We start from the raw sequence: 16,587 nt of genomic DNA, 5'->3' as shown, positions 1-16,587 counted from the left end.
CACATTTTCCTACAAACATTTGCTTTAAATTTCGGTTTAGAATTTATTTGTTTAGAATTCTCAAGACAACTGCTCATGGAGAAAAATAATTATAGTATAGTATTGGATACAGGCTCAATAACCCCTTTCTTCAAATCCTGTCAGGGACACTTTATGTGACCATAGCCAAGTCATTTAACCTTTCTCTGAGGCTGTTTCCTCATCTGAAAAATGTGGATATTAGCACCAACTTTACAGGGATAATTTGAGTCTGAAATGTGACAATGTATATAAGGGGCATTGCAAACTCTAAAGCCCTGCATAAAAAATGATGATGGATGGTGATGCTCCTGCTGTTGACACTTAAAGAGTGTGTGCTTCTCAGCAGTTCTTTGAAGTAGGAAGTATAAATATAACTTCATTGCTTATGTAAGTGGAGCAACCAAGTCTCAGTTAAGTGACTTTTTGTTAATTGGTCCATGTAATTGGTTGGTCAATGACAGAGTAGGAATTCAAATCCACATCTCCTAGCATGCCAAGTCTAATTCTTTCCTAATCATTCCCCACTGTTATTGTGTTTTACTCTTGATTTTTCACCTTTATAATGACAAGACCTTATTTTTCCCAAATTATGTCTATTGTTTTACATGTCCACAAATTATGGAATGAAATTGTTATTTGCGATCATTTCCAATATTAGTTATTATTTTTATTAATTGCTTCAAAGTTTGGAACACAGTAATATTTTGGGGTTATTTTTAAAAAGAAATTTATTTGGATCTCCTGCAATTATGAGAACTTTAAAATTATTATGTACCTACATGAGACTCATCACCACATTTGTCTCAGGCATCAATTTTTTTTGGCCAAAGCACTCTCTAAAAACATCTACCAAGATTAAGTCATTAACTAGGTATAGACCAATATCTCACATTATTTACTGAGATCAAATAAAAATGAATACATGACCTAAACATAAAGGAAGATATCATAAGCAAATTAGAAGAATAGAGAACATATTATCTATCAGATTTATAAATAAAGAAGAAATAGAAAGCATTGTGAGATTTTGATCACATTAAATTATAACATTTTTTGTGCAAATAAACGAATGTAGCCAAGATTAGAAGGAAAGCGAAAAATTATATAGATAGTTTCTCAGATAAAAGTGTCATATCTAAAATATATAGAGAAGTTTGTCAAATTTATTTTTTAAAATCCACTTCCAAATTGATGAATGATCAGAAGATATGAATAGACATTTTTGGATGAAAAAATCCAAGCTAGATGTGATAAGAAAAAAATGTTCTAAATCATCACTGATTAGTGAAATGCAAATCAAAACAATTCTGAGATATTGTCTTAACACCTGTCAGATTGGCTAAAATGATAAAAGAACAAAATGACAAAAGTTGGAGAGGACGTGGAAAAATGGGGGCACAATATATTGTTGGTGGAATTGTGAACTGATACAACCATTTAAAGAGCAATATAGAATTATGCCCAGAGAGTTATAAAAATTTTGTATACTCTTACACCTAGCAATATCACCCAAGGTGATCAAGGAAAAAGGAAAAGAACCTATATATTTTAAAATATTTACAATGACTCTCTTTGTAGTGGCAAAGAACTGGAAACTGAGGGGATATCCATCAATTGGAGAATGACTCAACAAGTTGTAGCATATGAATGTGATAGAATACTACTGTAGCATAAGAAATGATGAGCAGGTTAATTTTTTAAAAACATGGAAAGACTTATATGAAATTATGAAAAACAAAATGAGTAGACCCAACAGAACATTATATATAGCTACAGAATTAATGTTTGGAAAATAATTTGTGAATGTGTATCTCCAAAGAAAGAACTGATAAATAGAAAGGCAACTGACAGTTTATATAACTATATATATATATATATATGTGTACATATATATATCTTTTTGTCAAATGATGTCTTCTCTAATGTGGGGGGGGGAGTGAATGAAGGAGGGAGAATTTTAATTTTGCAAACAGACAAATTAATTAATTTTTTAAAAGACTAAGTCAAAGAGTAGTTGCAATTTGTAAGTGAAGTCACCCACATGAAAGAAATCATGGTTTGACTGAAGTATTGACATGTAGTTATATTTTCTTCTGAAATAAAAAAGAAAATATAACATAGTAAATGAATTTATGGTCTTGAGTCTGGGAAGATCTGAGTTCAAATTCTGTGCCTAATATATATGAGCTTTGTGACTATGACAAAGACATTTACTCCTGATTCTCAGCTTCTTCATCTGCAAAATGGGGATAATAATAGCATTTACCTCACAGATTTGCTCCATGGATCAAGTGAGATTTTGTATGTAAAATATGTTTAAAGTATTGTAAATCTATGAGGCATTATTTTTATAAATTGTTTTCATTTCTTTTCTCCATTTTTATTTTTTGAATGTAAGACTTCAAATTTGTGTCTTTTGAATTTGTGTGTCTCAGCATATTCATGGAAGTAATTTGTTGAATTAGACAAAATTTTCAGCGTCTTTCCCCTGGATAATTCAGTGAATGACCCATCACTTCAAAAATTTTCCAAGCAAATTTCTAAAAGCTAAGTCATTCCACTACATAAACCTCCAGCATTTTTGAAGAAAACAAATCTTTATTTCAAAATCAACTTTGAAGTTTTGAAAGAAACGTTGATGAGCTATTTCTTAATGTGGAAAGCTTTTGAATCAGGACTTCAAAAAGTGCTGCTAATTTCTTATGATATCCACATCTCAGCTGAATTACTGACCCAGTCATTTCAAAGTCCTGGCAATCTTCCTTTTATTCTTCTTCCCTTGTCTTCTCTTTTGTATCTTTGCATCTTCCTCTAACCTCCTCCTTCAATCTGTTTTTTTCTCCTGTATCCCCAATTCCCATCTCTCTCCTTACACTGCCATTATTTTAGAACTTTAATTTTTATTATTACAGTTATTGAATGTAATTTCATGTTCCCTGTTCTTGTTTTTAAAAGCTAAATGGAATGTACAATTTTTCCAGTTCTAAAAAAATACCTAAATAGATTTTTCAGACCCCTAAGAAACCAAGGCTAACTGGACTAGTTTTATTGCATTTGCACATGGACTTCTTTTTGTCGATGTTGAGACCAGACCCAATGCTGAAGATTGGATGCACCTTGAGTTAGTTCTTCCCCAAGGTGGATAGACCTGAAAACCAGCTGTGGTTCCTAAGAATATGAGCTCACTTGAACTTCTAGTTACTAAACCATTGTTTCCATGAACCTTCAGGTTCAGATCAGGAACCTCACTGAGATAGTCAATGACCCTCAATTTTATTTTATTTCTTACATTTTAATTAATCAATTAAGAATATTTTTCCATGGTTACAAGATTCATGTTCTTTCCCTTCCCTCTCCCCACTCCCTCTCCCATAGCCTGTGCACAATTCCATTAGGTTTTACATGTGAATGACTCTCAACTTTAAAAGACAGCTAGAGGAAATTCATGAAAAATGTTCTCTTACTGTTGGCAAGTCTACTGATCAGTAAAGGCCCAAGTCAAATGCTTCCTCTGAAAATTCTTTCCTGACTAACTCAGTTAGAAATAGGATTTCATTCTTCTGACCTCACATAAGATGTTTTACCTAGAATAAGAATGTTCTTATTATAATTATTCTGCCCAATAGTGCTATAATTATTATATGGTATGACATGTATAGTGTTGTATGTGACACTTCCTCTACTAGATGACAAAGTTTGAGAGACCAAGTCATATTTATCAGTGTGGCACAGTAGATAGAGACCCAGCTCTGAATTAGGAAGATCGGGGTTCCAGGACTGCCTCTGACTCATAATAGCTAGGTGGCCCCAGGTAAGTCACTTAGTTAACTTTAAAAAGTTGCCTAATAATTTAGGTAATGAACATATGGCAATGAGTGTCCATAGCAACTTAGTATTCAATAAATCCAAAGTTCCAAGCTTTAGGGGAAAGAACTCACTATTTGACAAAAACTGCTAGGAAAATTTGAAGGTAGTATGGTAGAGATTAGGCATGGACTAACATCTCACACCATATAGCAGGATAAAATCATAATGGATACTTGATCTAGAAATAAAGGTTGACACCATAAATAGGTTAGGGGAATATGGAAAAGTTTACCTGTCAAATTTGTGGATAAGGGAAGAATTTATGACCAAACAAGATATAGAGATCAGAGATGAGGGGAAAGGACCTACTTGTACAAAAATATTTTTAGCAGCTCTTTTTGTAATGGCAAAGAATTGGAAACTGTTCATCACTTGGGAATCGATGAACAAGTTGTGGTATATGGTTGTAATATATACAATACTATTGTCCCACAAGGAATTTTGAACAGGTTCAGAAAAACATGGAAAGACTTATATGAACTGATGCAAAGTGAAATGAACAGAACACTGTATTATACAGTAACAGAAACATTATATATATACAATGATCATTTGTGAAGGACTAAACCTTTATCAGCAAAGCAATTCTCCAAGATAACCCCAAGGGCCTCAAGATGAAAATGCTGCCTACAGCCAGAGAAGGAACTATTGGAGTCTGAAGCAGATTGAAGCATGCCATCTTTCATTTTATTTTTATTTCCTATATGAGATTTCTATTGTATGTGTGATATGTGTCTTCTATCACAAGATGCACTATGGAAATATTTACTACATGAAAGTACATATATAACCTATATCAAACTATTTACTGCCTTGAGGAAGGAGAGGAAAGGGAAAGAGGGAGAAAAAAAATCTGAATTCTAAAACACCAGAAAACAATTATAAAAAATTATTTCTACATTTACTTTTTTAAAAATTAATTAATTAATTGAAAGCTTACAATTTTTTTATTGCATTTGTATGTGAACCTGGTTTCCTGCCTACACCCCCACACACACCCCATGTGTCAATATTGTTGGTTCTAGCCTATGCTAAAGATAGGATATAGCTTGAGTTCTCCTTGCCCCCAGGTGGATTGACCTAAAAACCAGGTACAGACCTCCTGGGAAGGTACTTTTGCTTCTTCTGGTTAAAGTAATCATTTCCCTAAATGCTCAGGTTCAGATATGAAAACTTTTCCAGGACAGTCAGTCCCTACTAGTGCTGGTCCCCATTGATGGAGGAAGGACTCAATTAAATGGATCCTAAGGTATGTCTCCCAACCCCTCATTTACTACTTTGGAACAGAATACTCACTGAATACATCATTGCTGGTTGGAAGAAAGAATGAAAATAAGAGGAGGAGAAGAGGAGAGCCCTTGCCAGCCTTTTCTGGAAGCCCTGTAATTAGTTTGCTTACAGTATAAGGGCATATATAATGTTTTAGTGTCTGGGTTGTTGTTGGATTGTTCCCTAAACCTTATAGGTGAAGCACACAGCTGGCAGCCTTTCAGATTTCAACCCTTTATTCTTCAAGTTTATCTTTTGAGTTTACTCCACCGACAGCAGAATTTCTCAACGGCTAGCTTAAAATGCTTCCATTTAATTATTTTGAGCCTGAAGAAGCATCTTTGTTCATTTTAAACTTGGAAGGGTCAGAGCTTTTGGAAATGGCAACAGACATGTTTTTCTCTGATTTTGACAGAAGTAAATGACTTTCGTATTTTAAAACACTTTAGCAAGCAACTAAGTAATAGATGAATTAATTTTTATTTGAAAATGCTCTTTGAAATTCCCATTTTTCTAACATTTTTATGACCGTGCCTGATAACACCATTTTTTGGGGCTCATGGATTGATGTTTTAACACATGAATTAATTCCAGCATTTAAATAATTATTAAACCAGCATTTTCTAGTGCCTACCATTTCAATTCAATATTCAATGCCCAGGCCATATCCAAATATTTGCCAAAGTCTGTCAATTCTTCTTTCAAATTGCCTCTTGAAACTATATCTCCTTCCTATGATAATGAACATCATAAAAGTTTAGTTTTTTATCATTTCACATTTAGATAATTACAATATCTTCTATTTGGTCTTCAGACCCCCAGTTTCTTCCCTCTTTCAGTCCACTCTGAACACTGTTTCTGAATTCATCTTTCAACAATTAAATAAATGCTCTTAGATGGTCTAAAGATTATAATTCTTAGCATTGTCTGCCCTCTCTTCTGCCATACTGCCATTCTCATAATAGAACTCATAATAGAATAAGACTGAGGATCATTTTGCATTTTTGTATTTCTTGGTTTGCTGTAAGGGATGGCTCTGATGCTAGCAACCAATTTGTTCAGATTAAATATTTAGATGAAAGGAATCATTCATAGGTCAATGAATAGGGATAAAATAGAGGTTTACTTAACTCTAATACACCAACGATATGCAGTAGTACTTACCTTCTATTGATGAGGCCCTTCTCATCTCTATATGGAAACAGAAATGGTCAGAAGGTTAGTGTTAGAAGACTTGCATGGTCTTCAGGCGTCCACCAATTCTGAAGGACATTGAACCAATGCGAGTAAGGCCATTTGTGCCTCTAGGGAACCAAGAAACTACATTAACAAAACTAGAGACCACCTGGAAGCTGAATCAAGAGAGGCATAGCTGGGGGCAGTTGGGTAGCTCAGTGGATTGAGATCCAGGGCTAAAGATGAGAGGTCTTGGGTTCAAATTTGACCTCAGACACCTTCTAGATGTGCAATCCTGGGCAAGTCACTTAACTCCAGTTGTCTAGCCTTTACTACTCTTCTCCCTTGGCAGAGATCCATTCTAAGTCAGAAGGTAAGGGTCTCAGAGACAGAGAGAGAGACAGAGACATACAGAGACAGAAACAGAGAGACAGAGACAGAGAGAGAGAGAGAGAGAGAGAGAGAGAGAGAGAGAGAGAGAGAGAGAGACAGAGAGAGAGAGACAGAGAGAGAGAGACAGAGACAGAGACAGAGACAGAGACAGAGACAGAGATAGAGACAGACAGACCGACAGACAGAGGCAGAGACAGAGAGAGACAGACACAGAGACAGAGGCATAGCTTGAGCTTTGCCCCACCCTCACATCAGTCAAGTCCTGGATTGTGAACTTTAGGAAAAAATTCATGTTAGGGAAGGTTAAAAATAGGGAACCTGGGTAGATATTAGTCCTTTCACAGTAGCCAAGTTCAAAGAATTCATTACCTGATAAACAGTCAATTCATAATGAACCTCTTTATCCTTTGTAAAACTAGTCTTTACTCAATAAGCATATTTTGTCTCCAGGACCATATGTGAAGCCTTTCTAGTCTTGTGGAAACTATAAGAACTTGTACGATGCTGGCATAACTTTTGTGATTCTAAATTTACCTCCATGCCACAATGAAACCTCAAACTAGGACTTCTGGAAAGGGTTTCCCTGCTAAAACCCTATGCAAACCCTCTGTTCCAGCCAAGTTATTTTCTTCACCATCTCTCATATATGCTTTCTTTTTTCTTTATGAAGTGGCACACACCACTTCCCTTTTTGTGAATGTTCATAATCTTTTAAAACTCTTCTGGGAAGCCTTCCCTGATAATCTCAGCTTTAATTGAATCAGTCTTCTTGCTTCTGATATCCTTCAGTACTTATCTAAAATTGTCACTTATAATTTAATGTCTGTTATTTGTATCTTTTATGGGCAGCTCGGTGGCTAAGTGGATAGAGGAAGACTGTTCTTCCTGAGTTCATACCTGGCCTCAGACACATAGTAGCTGTGTGACCATGGACAACTCATTTAATGCTGTTTGTCTAGGTTTCCTCATCTGTAAAATGAGCTGGAGAAGGAAATGGCAAACTACTCTAGTATCTTTGCCAAGAAAACTCCAAAAGGTTTCACAGAGTCAGAAACAACTGAAAAGCAACAGTTTGTAACTTTCAATGTAACAATGTAGAATATATTCCTTGAAGGCAGTCTGTCATTTTTGTCTTAATACCTCTAATACCCAAGGGATCCTAGTATCCCAAGTCTTTAGAACTCAGTAGATGTTTAAAGAGTGTTGTTGAATTAAATGTATATGCAATTTGATTATCATCCTAAATAAAATGTAAAATCTGTTGGAGGTGTGAATTATCGCTACATTTCTAGCCATCTTTGTTGTGTGAAATAGATAGAGGGAGGTTTTGTAAGCTGAAGAACTGTAAGATAAATTATCAGCAAACCAGGAACTCCCTATGCAGGCATAATTCTCAAATCCTTAGATTGGATGTTTCTAAGGTTCTGTCTTTAGATCTCTTTTCTTCTTATATTATCTCCCATCTTATTTGATCCCATGATTATTAGCCCTGATACCCCCAAAGAGATTAAAGGGGGAAAAAGGACCCATATATCCAAAAATATAGTAATTTTTTGTGGTAGCAAAGAATTGGAAAATGAGGGGACACCCATCAATAGGAAAATGGATGAACAAGTTAGAGTATCTAAAAGTTTTGGAATACTAATAGACTATAAGAATAAAATGATAAAATGGATGATTTTAGGAAAACCTGGGAAGACATATAAACTGATACAATGTTAATTGAGCAGAACCAGGAGAATAATGTACATAGTAAGAACAATATTGTAAAGATAATCAGCTATGAAATTTCGACTTAGTGATTCTTATTAAAACAAGGATCTACCAGAATTTTAAAGAACTCTTGATGAAAAATGCTCTTCCCTTCCAGATAGAGAAATGATGGATTCAAAGTGCAAATTGAAGTATATTGTTATCTCCCATTCTAGAGAAATCTCCACATTTCATGAAAACCCTACAAATGGACATGGGCAGATGTAGGTGGAGGTGTGGTTTGGGGTACATTTCACCAGAAAGGGAATAAGAGCATATACAGGTTTGGAGGATCCTTTTGGAATGTCAGATTTTTTAGTGTGTGTATCCCATGTTCCCACCATTGTCCACCTTGTCATCCTTTGTCAATGTGGGAAAGATCTTGCTACTCTTCTGCAATGGGAACAATGGGTGGAGGGAGATATAGCAGTCTTAACAGTTCAGAACTAAGGCAAATAAAGAACAATATGAATAATTAATAAAACAGATTAGGCACAAAACTGATGCTGTTATGCTGAGGGGGGTTAAACAGTCCCTCACTAAAGTGGGGTAACTGATAAATACTCTGTGGGTTAACTAACAGAACAACAAAACCAGTGACAAACAACTACAGGGTGGTTTGGTAAGAGAGGAATGGGGAATGGAGGAGAGAGGGAAACCACCAGGAGAAGATGCTGGGGTATATCTCAGTGGGTTCTTGTTTGTCAAGATTGCCAGCTTTGTCTGGGAAAGGAGAAGAACAAGGAAGGTATGTATAAATTGGTTTTATAACAAAACTAGGATAGGAAGTGAAGGGAAATAGGAGAAACTAACACTTAGGTCTAAAGGTAACTGTCAGGGAATGGAGAATGGAGATGACTACTCTAATCACTAAATCTCCCAGAGACATGCTAGGGCAAGAGCTGGCTGGTCAGGGTTAAGAGTATCTCATGAAGCTCTCCTTGGCTGTTCTCTAGATGCCTCCGGTCCCAGGAAACTCCAGTTAAACCAGCAAGATAATCCAAGTGAGAAGTGAGGGAGATGGGATTTTCTATATGTCCACCAACACAGAAAAAAATCCTTTATTAACAAGCAACTTCATCGTCTTGATTGAAGATCTTGTGTTCAGGCTCAAGGAACAACTCCAAAAGTACTAAGATCCCAAACACCACACAGGCTCACCCAGAAAGCTGCTTACAAAGCTACCAACTGCCAGCAACTCCCAACTGCAGAGTCACTGTGTGAAAGTGTCCCCTCTGGCAGGTTTCCAAGTTTGGAATTCCAAGCTCTTGCCAGCTTGCCAGACTAAGTCTGGTAACTAAATCTCTAATCTATATTTTCTCTATAACAGTGCCCAGTATTGAACACTAAAGATCCAGTACAGGTGATTGTTAATCAGAATGGGTATCTGGTCAACAACACAGATTCTGCAGTTCATGCTTGACTAATGCTAAAACTACAGATTTTATGGTCGATATTTAACTAGTGCTAACTGGTGAGAAATACAAGATTTCAGAGTATGAGGGTCCTATTCTTATTACTGCACCTTACTACCCACAACCCATCTCTATCACAATGACTTATAAATTCTACCTCCCTAATGCCTCTCATTTTTATCCTCTCCTGTCTGGTCTTATTACCACCACTCTGGTATAACCCATGTAGACTATTGTAATTAGGCTTTTAAAAGAGCTTCATGCCTGTACTCTCTTTCTCTCCAATCTATCCTTTATAACATTGGTAGATATCTTTCTGGTACAGAGACCTGGTCATATAATTTTTCTGACCAAAATCATTTAAGGGCTCCATATTACCTGTTAAGTAAGCTTACTTAAAAATGAGAAGAAGAATAATATTTATAATGTCTGCTTTACAGGAATGTTAGGATGAAAGTACTCTTAAAACTTTAAAACACTGTAATGGAGGGCTGGCCAATAAGACCAAGGAAAGATCTTGGGTTTTCTCCCCATTCAAGGCCATTATAAGATTTATTGAATACAGGCATTGATTCTTTGCCTGAAAGGATTGGTCTAGTTGGCAATGGTTGGTAATGGAGTCAGAGCAAAGGATGAAGCTGGCTATACTAACAGGGGGGAGGGGAGTGAGTGGATAGAATTCTTTCTCCTCCCCCTCCTAAGGCAGTTACAGCCCTTGAATAAAAGTCGAAAACAGAAACCCCTTTTAGATCAAGAAATGGAGGCTATTTTGACTTAGCTATCCCAGGACTAAATTGGTTGACAGATAAGAAATAATCCCACAGAGATTAGCAATTTCCACGGTTAGAAGATTATTCCCCAAAGCCTAAGGTAGATACAGGTTCAGGATGTCTTCAAAATAGCAGTCTTGCCCTCTGGATAACAGCTATGCTCAGTGCCTGCCTGGAGGAAGATCTGGCCTAGGTGATGTATGGAATTGGTTGGTAAACCTGAAAATATAACTTCGCGCTGGCTCACAAACTTAACAAGGGAAGAGATTTATTAATTTCAGGAAAATAGGAAAGGAAGGTAAATTCTTGGATTGAGGGTAAGGAAAGCTACCTATTATCTTCAGGAAACTTGTTAGACTATAGCAAACCCCAGAGGGGAATGCCTTTGAATAATTTATAGTTCTAACTCCCTCACAAACTGACTTTCTCTTAATCTAATGTTATCAAGTTTAAGATGGTGAAGGTAACCTTGATTGTAGATCTATATTGATTAGAAATTAACTAAGATACTGCAAGTGAGGCATTTATCCAGTGCATGCAGCCTGGTTTAATCTGTATGGAGTAAATGGCAGAGTAACACCCTACTCCCTGAGGTCAAAGATGAGCTAACAAAAAGAAAAGCAAATCCTACCCTTTTCCCAGCCACCCTGATCCCCAAAGTGTCCTTGCCCAGCTGGGTGTCCTGCTTTTTATACCCACATTTTTAATTGCCCCAACTGTTCCCTCTCCTGGAGTTCTGGAGGGTACTGTAGAATTCTGTGAGGCAGTTTCACCCCACTTAAGATCATGCATGTTACACTTGGTATTTGGGTCTTTCATTTTAGGTGAAGGAAATTGGAACCTGTATCCATGCGGGTATTCAAAGATCAGGAAACAACAAGGAGACCAACCAGAAGACCATTACTATAGTCCAGGTATGAATGGATGAAAGCCTGCGCCACTCCTATGCATTTAGCATGATTTCTTTATTTTACTAAACGGTTTTTAGTTTCTGATGTTCTCACATATAAATTAGAATCAGTGATAAATACTCTGTGACACACCTGTCAATTAATAGCATATGAGGCATTGAAAAATGGATGAAATCAGTGACTAGCTTGATGTAAGTAGAACCAAAAAGGACAGAGGTCCAAAATGCTAGATCTCAACATCTCCCAAATTACTTCTCAAGTTCTAATAAATCTTTGGGGTAATTGTGTGGAATCATTTAAATTACCTGACATAGCCAGACCTGGAATAAAGTAACTGAGAAAAGAGGAACAATTCCAAGAGTTCAGTTATGCACTCTTGTCTTATCTTACTGTTGACTTGGGCTATAGATTCCACTTTCTTCTCATTATTTCTCTACTTTGAAACCCTCAGAGGCTCCTATTAAGTCCTATCAGCAAATCCAAACTATTATGCACAAACTATACCACCAGTCAGTCAGCTTTCTGATGCTTCCTGGTTTGGGGGTGAGTTGAATAAGAAAGAATCTTATAGTTCTGATTTTATTAGTAACTTCTATGAGCCATTCAATAGCAGAGATAGACAGATAATTCCCAAGCTATTAAATAATGAATAAGCATATCAGTGAGATTTCCAGCTTCAGAATCTGCATGAACCCAAGTAAGGTCAATTCTCTCAGGCCATATGGTGAGAAGAAGAAGATGCTGTCTTAAAGAACAGCCATACTCTAAAGTTCTGAAGGTGGGCTCTAGAAGAGAGAGCAAGGTACTTGTCATTTTTTTTTCTACCTAAACCTCCAAAGCTTGCCACATAGAACTATTTCATGGTCATGGGTGCTTATGAATCCCCTTTTACTAGAATTGAAGCTTAATGAGGGCAAGGTTGGACTTATCTAAACTTTGTATTCTTCACTTTGCTTCTATTTACTTATTGAACTTGAACCAAAGAGCCTACTTAAAGTATTGCCAAAAATGTATTTCCCTGTCCCACTTGTGGGTAATTAGGAAAGCATGTCAGGTTGATGCAGTCCATGTTTAAAATGTGATATACTGGGAGGAGCATGTCAGAAAGTAACCAGGTTAAAAAATAGATACTCAAAAGTCTAAAATGAAGATAATATTTGAGTTTTCAATGATGCTTATAATTGAAAGATTATCCTGTATTCCAAAAGTGGGAGGCAAGAGATGAGGGATTTGGGTATGCAGGAAGATTCTAACTATTTAGGAAATCTAGAAAGTGGCCTTGGTTAGAAGAAGAGAGAAGAACTTAATAGGTGGGTATAAGGCTGGTCCTGGAACTAAATACTATTTTTCTTTTTTAAGGTATAAACATTCCTGGACCTGCATATCTTTCATCATTTCAGTAAAACCATTGTGACTTAAAGTAGCTGGATGTGCTGACTATTATTTTGTACCTAGCTATAGGATATAGGGACACAAAACTAAATGGAATGATGGATCAATGGAATACAGACAGATAGTCTTTAACTCAGAAGAATTTGCACTTACAGAACGTTGTTGATTGTACTCATGTCATTACTTTCTGAAAAAAAGAAATGGCAATCCACTTAAGTATTTTGACCAAGAAAACCTCAAATGGGGTCATGGAAAGTTGGACCTGACTGAATGTTTGAACAACATTATCCTCTGTATCAGGAAGCAAACTGACTGGTGGTGAGGTTTGTACAGAGCTGTTTAGAATTGCTGCTAAAGTATTGAAAGCTTTTGAGTAGAGAAATGAAAAAGAAAAAGGAATAAATGACACTTGCAGCCCAAGTCATTGGCAGGGTATATAAAAAGAGAACATAGTTAGCTTTCAAGAGCTGGTCCTCTTTTTTCAGTCATTCCACTCTAGGTTTGATATAGGTATGATAATTTATACAATCTTGTAAAGTTGCTCCAGAGAGATTTCCTTGCACTTAGGAGATACTTTGGGGAGATATTAGAGTCCTTTGCCACCTCCTCTGCAAGTTAGGCAGGGTACCCCCTTACTTGATGTCTAAGGCAGAAAGGACCTCTAAGATTTATAGTCACCATATCTTCTCTTGGTGATGATGACTGAGACAAAAGGTGGTAGAATTCTTGCTTATTGGTCAATCAATCAATGATTAAACATTTATTAAATGCCTCTATGTGCCAGGCACTGTGCTAAATACTCAAGATACAAAAGGAGGCAAAAGATAATCCCTGCCCTCAAGGAGCTCACAACTTAATAAGAGAGACAACATCCAAACAAATATATACAAAATAAGCTATATACAAAGAAATTAACAGAAAATAATTAGCAGAATTAAAAAAAAATTTTGTTAAAGTACAGGTAGCAGTGGGAACCAGCATGTAACAGTGAAAGCAAAACTGGAATGGAAGTTATAGGACTAGGGTTTGAATTCCAGCTCTGCCACTGTTACCTTGGGCAAGTCTTTTACTTTCTCAGTTTCTTCATCTGTAAAATGAGAAAGATGGATTAGATGGCTCCTTCCAGCTCTAAATATGTGATCCTATGAAATAACATAAGTGAAGGAAGCTTACTAGTCTGGCTGTGACTAGAGCTGTGTTGGAGGATGACTTGCATTTCTTGCTGGACAGAGATAATCAGGAGACATTTCCTGATGGACCCAATGAAAAGCCTGAAGAATAAAACTGAACTTCTTAGAACCTGATGGGCCTCTTTTTTATGTCTTTCCTTTTCTTGCTCTCCATCCTTTTCTCTTTCCTCCTCTTCTAGGGCAGTCTGCCCCTCTCATCTTACCATTCTACTCTTTAGGCACCAGTCTGTAATGGATAGAGCACTGAAATTGGAGGCAAAAAGACCTATATTCAAAGCCCACTTTAGGCATTTGCTACTTGTGTGACCATAGTCAAGTTTCTGTAGTTTTGTGTCTTTGTCTCTCTATATCTGTCTTTCTCGCCCCTTTGTAGAAAGAGGAAAGGAAGATAATTGTAATGTCATTTATTGTGAAGATCAAATGTAATATATGCAAATCTTTCAATACTATACAGCATGTCTCACAAGTCTTTGCATCGATTTAAAGTTTTATATGTTCATATATGTATATAGCTATATGATATTAATGATAATGACAGTAAGCATTACCATATAAAAATAAAAAAATAAATGTCAATTATTTCTGATTCTCAAAATCTATTTTTCTTCCTCTCCTTCCCCTTCTTTCATTTCTCCTCCATAATATGGAAATGAAGCATACTTTAAAAGCATTTGTTTGGTTTATTTAATAAAAAATCTCTTTGATTTTTAATGAATTGCTTGCCTTTTTTATTTATGCATTAATGTGTCTAAAAATAAATGGAAACCTAACTAAAGTTCTTTACCTCCCCAGCACCTTTGATTGACTCCCTCTTGCAAAGTGGTGTCACATCAGTCCTCTATCCCCATGTTTCAGTGACCCTTGATATGGAAAAGAGAGACATAAACAGGGATAGAAACAGAGATACCCAATTCTTTCCATTGTTCCCAGAATTTTCATCAGTCCAGAACGCATAGTAACTACGGTCTTATATTTTTAAATAGTAAAGTATCTCTAGCAGCCCAATTTCTCTCCTCTGGCTCCTTCCTTTATCAAGAGTCTTTTTTATTTATTTATTTATTTATTTATTTATTTTTAAGAAGGGACTTTGGAGAGTAAAATAGGAGAGAAAAGGGGAAAGAGAGGGAAAGCAGGGAGGAGGGAAAGAGTCAAAGACAAAGACAGAGAGTTTCAAGGATGAGGGTCACAGGGACAGGGACAGAGACAGACAGCTTAAAAAATGAACCAACAAACAAAACCCATCCAAGAGAGCAACGCTCCAGTTAAGCTCCATGTGGAGAGGGGCAACAGAAGGAGCAGTAGAAGGAGACAAGACGCGTAGGCTGCCAAAGCCCAAAGCAAAAGAAGCAATACGGATAGTAGGGGTGGCGGGGATTGGGAGGAACCGAGAGTTGGAGCAAGCGCTGAGGTGGGGCTGCGCGCAGGATTTGGTGGTACACTGCTCAGAGCCGCAATCCTCTCTTCCGTGTCTCTGCTTGCAGAGGAGATGGTCGAGGCAAGCCAGGTCTGCTCGAGCTACTACAGCCTCAACCACACCTTAGTGGAGACCTTCCAATGCCCCCGACGTGGAGAGGGAGCAACCCTCCTGTACTGCTGCGGCTTCGCTGACCTCAAGTACTGCTGCAGCGAGCCAGGGAGCTACTTCCCTTACAAGTACAGCTACATGTGGAGCCTCAGGTGAGGGTGTTGGGAACTGAGGGAGAGGGGAGAAAGGGGAAAGAGGTGCAGGAGGTGGCTGGGACAGCAGACTGTAGCTCCATTTGCGGCGCCTTCCATTGAAGAGCCAGGCACTCACCTCTACTCTTCTTTTCCTTAGCCCTAGAGCCGGAGACACAGCCACCTGTGGAAGCTAAGGGGAAAAGCAGGCTGATTTCTGCGCACACCTAGACAGTTCTCTAGCCTTGCATATATTACATTCTTTGACCTCAGAGGAAAGGTCCTGTCCCTAGTTTCATAGCCACTGCCTAGCCTCCTCCTTATTCTATTGTCGCCCCCATCCCTACTGCCACTCTCATTCCTTTCCCGGTTCATATCCTGATCTTCTCTAGACTGATCTCCTTCCCATCCCCTTCCCATATTCATCCTCACCCTCCTCCTCTTTCCCCCCACTTCCCTTCCTCATGCTCCTCACATTCTCATTATCTTCTCTATCTTCTTCCTTTCATTACTCAGAAAGAACTAGAGAATAGCCCCTCCTCAATATGCCCCTTACTGAGGTGGGGGAGAACTATTTTCTTCTTGAACCTCGGAGATCTGCAAAGTGAAGAATTAAGTTCTTGAGAATCATGTCTTATTAGAGAAAGAAAAGGGATGAGTATTTGCTCTGATTGTGCCTCTTCCTTCCTTCCTTCCTTCCTTCCTTCCTTCCTTCCTTCCTTCCTTCCTTCCTTCCTTCCTTCCTTCCTTCCTTCCTTCCTTCCTTCCTTCCTTC

At 37.4% G+C, this 16,587-nt stretch overlaps 1 protein-coding gene across 1 annotated transcript in view; it reads left to right on the top strand.

The window, feature by feature from the left end:
• Positions 1 to 15,642: 15,642 nt before the first annotated feature.
• The window catches only part of SHISAL2B (shisa like 2B), a 40,167-nt gene continuing 39,222 nt past the window's right edge, over positions 15,643 to 16,587 (top strand). Inside the window, exon 1 of the mRNA XM_044657719.1 lies at positions 15,643 to 15,833. Within this exon, the coding sequence (XP_044513654.1) occupies positions 15,643 to 15,833 (191 nt within the window). The remainder of the gene's footprint in view (positions 15,834 to 16,587) is intronic.

The sequence above is a fragment of the Gracilinanus agilis genome, chromosome 1, assembly GCF_016433145.1.
Source record: "Gracilinanus agilis isolate LMUSP501 chromosome 1, AgileGrace, whole genome shotgun sequence".
In the NCBI taxonomy this organism is placed as follows: Eukaryota; Metazoa; Chordata; class Mammalia; order Didelphimorphia; family Didelphidae; genus Gracilinanus; species Gracilinanus agilis.
The sequence above is the reverse complement of the archived record's forward strand: the minus strand, read 5'-3'. Positions and strand labels throughout refer to the sequence as shown.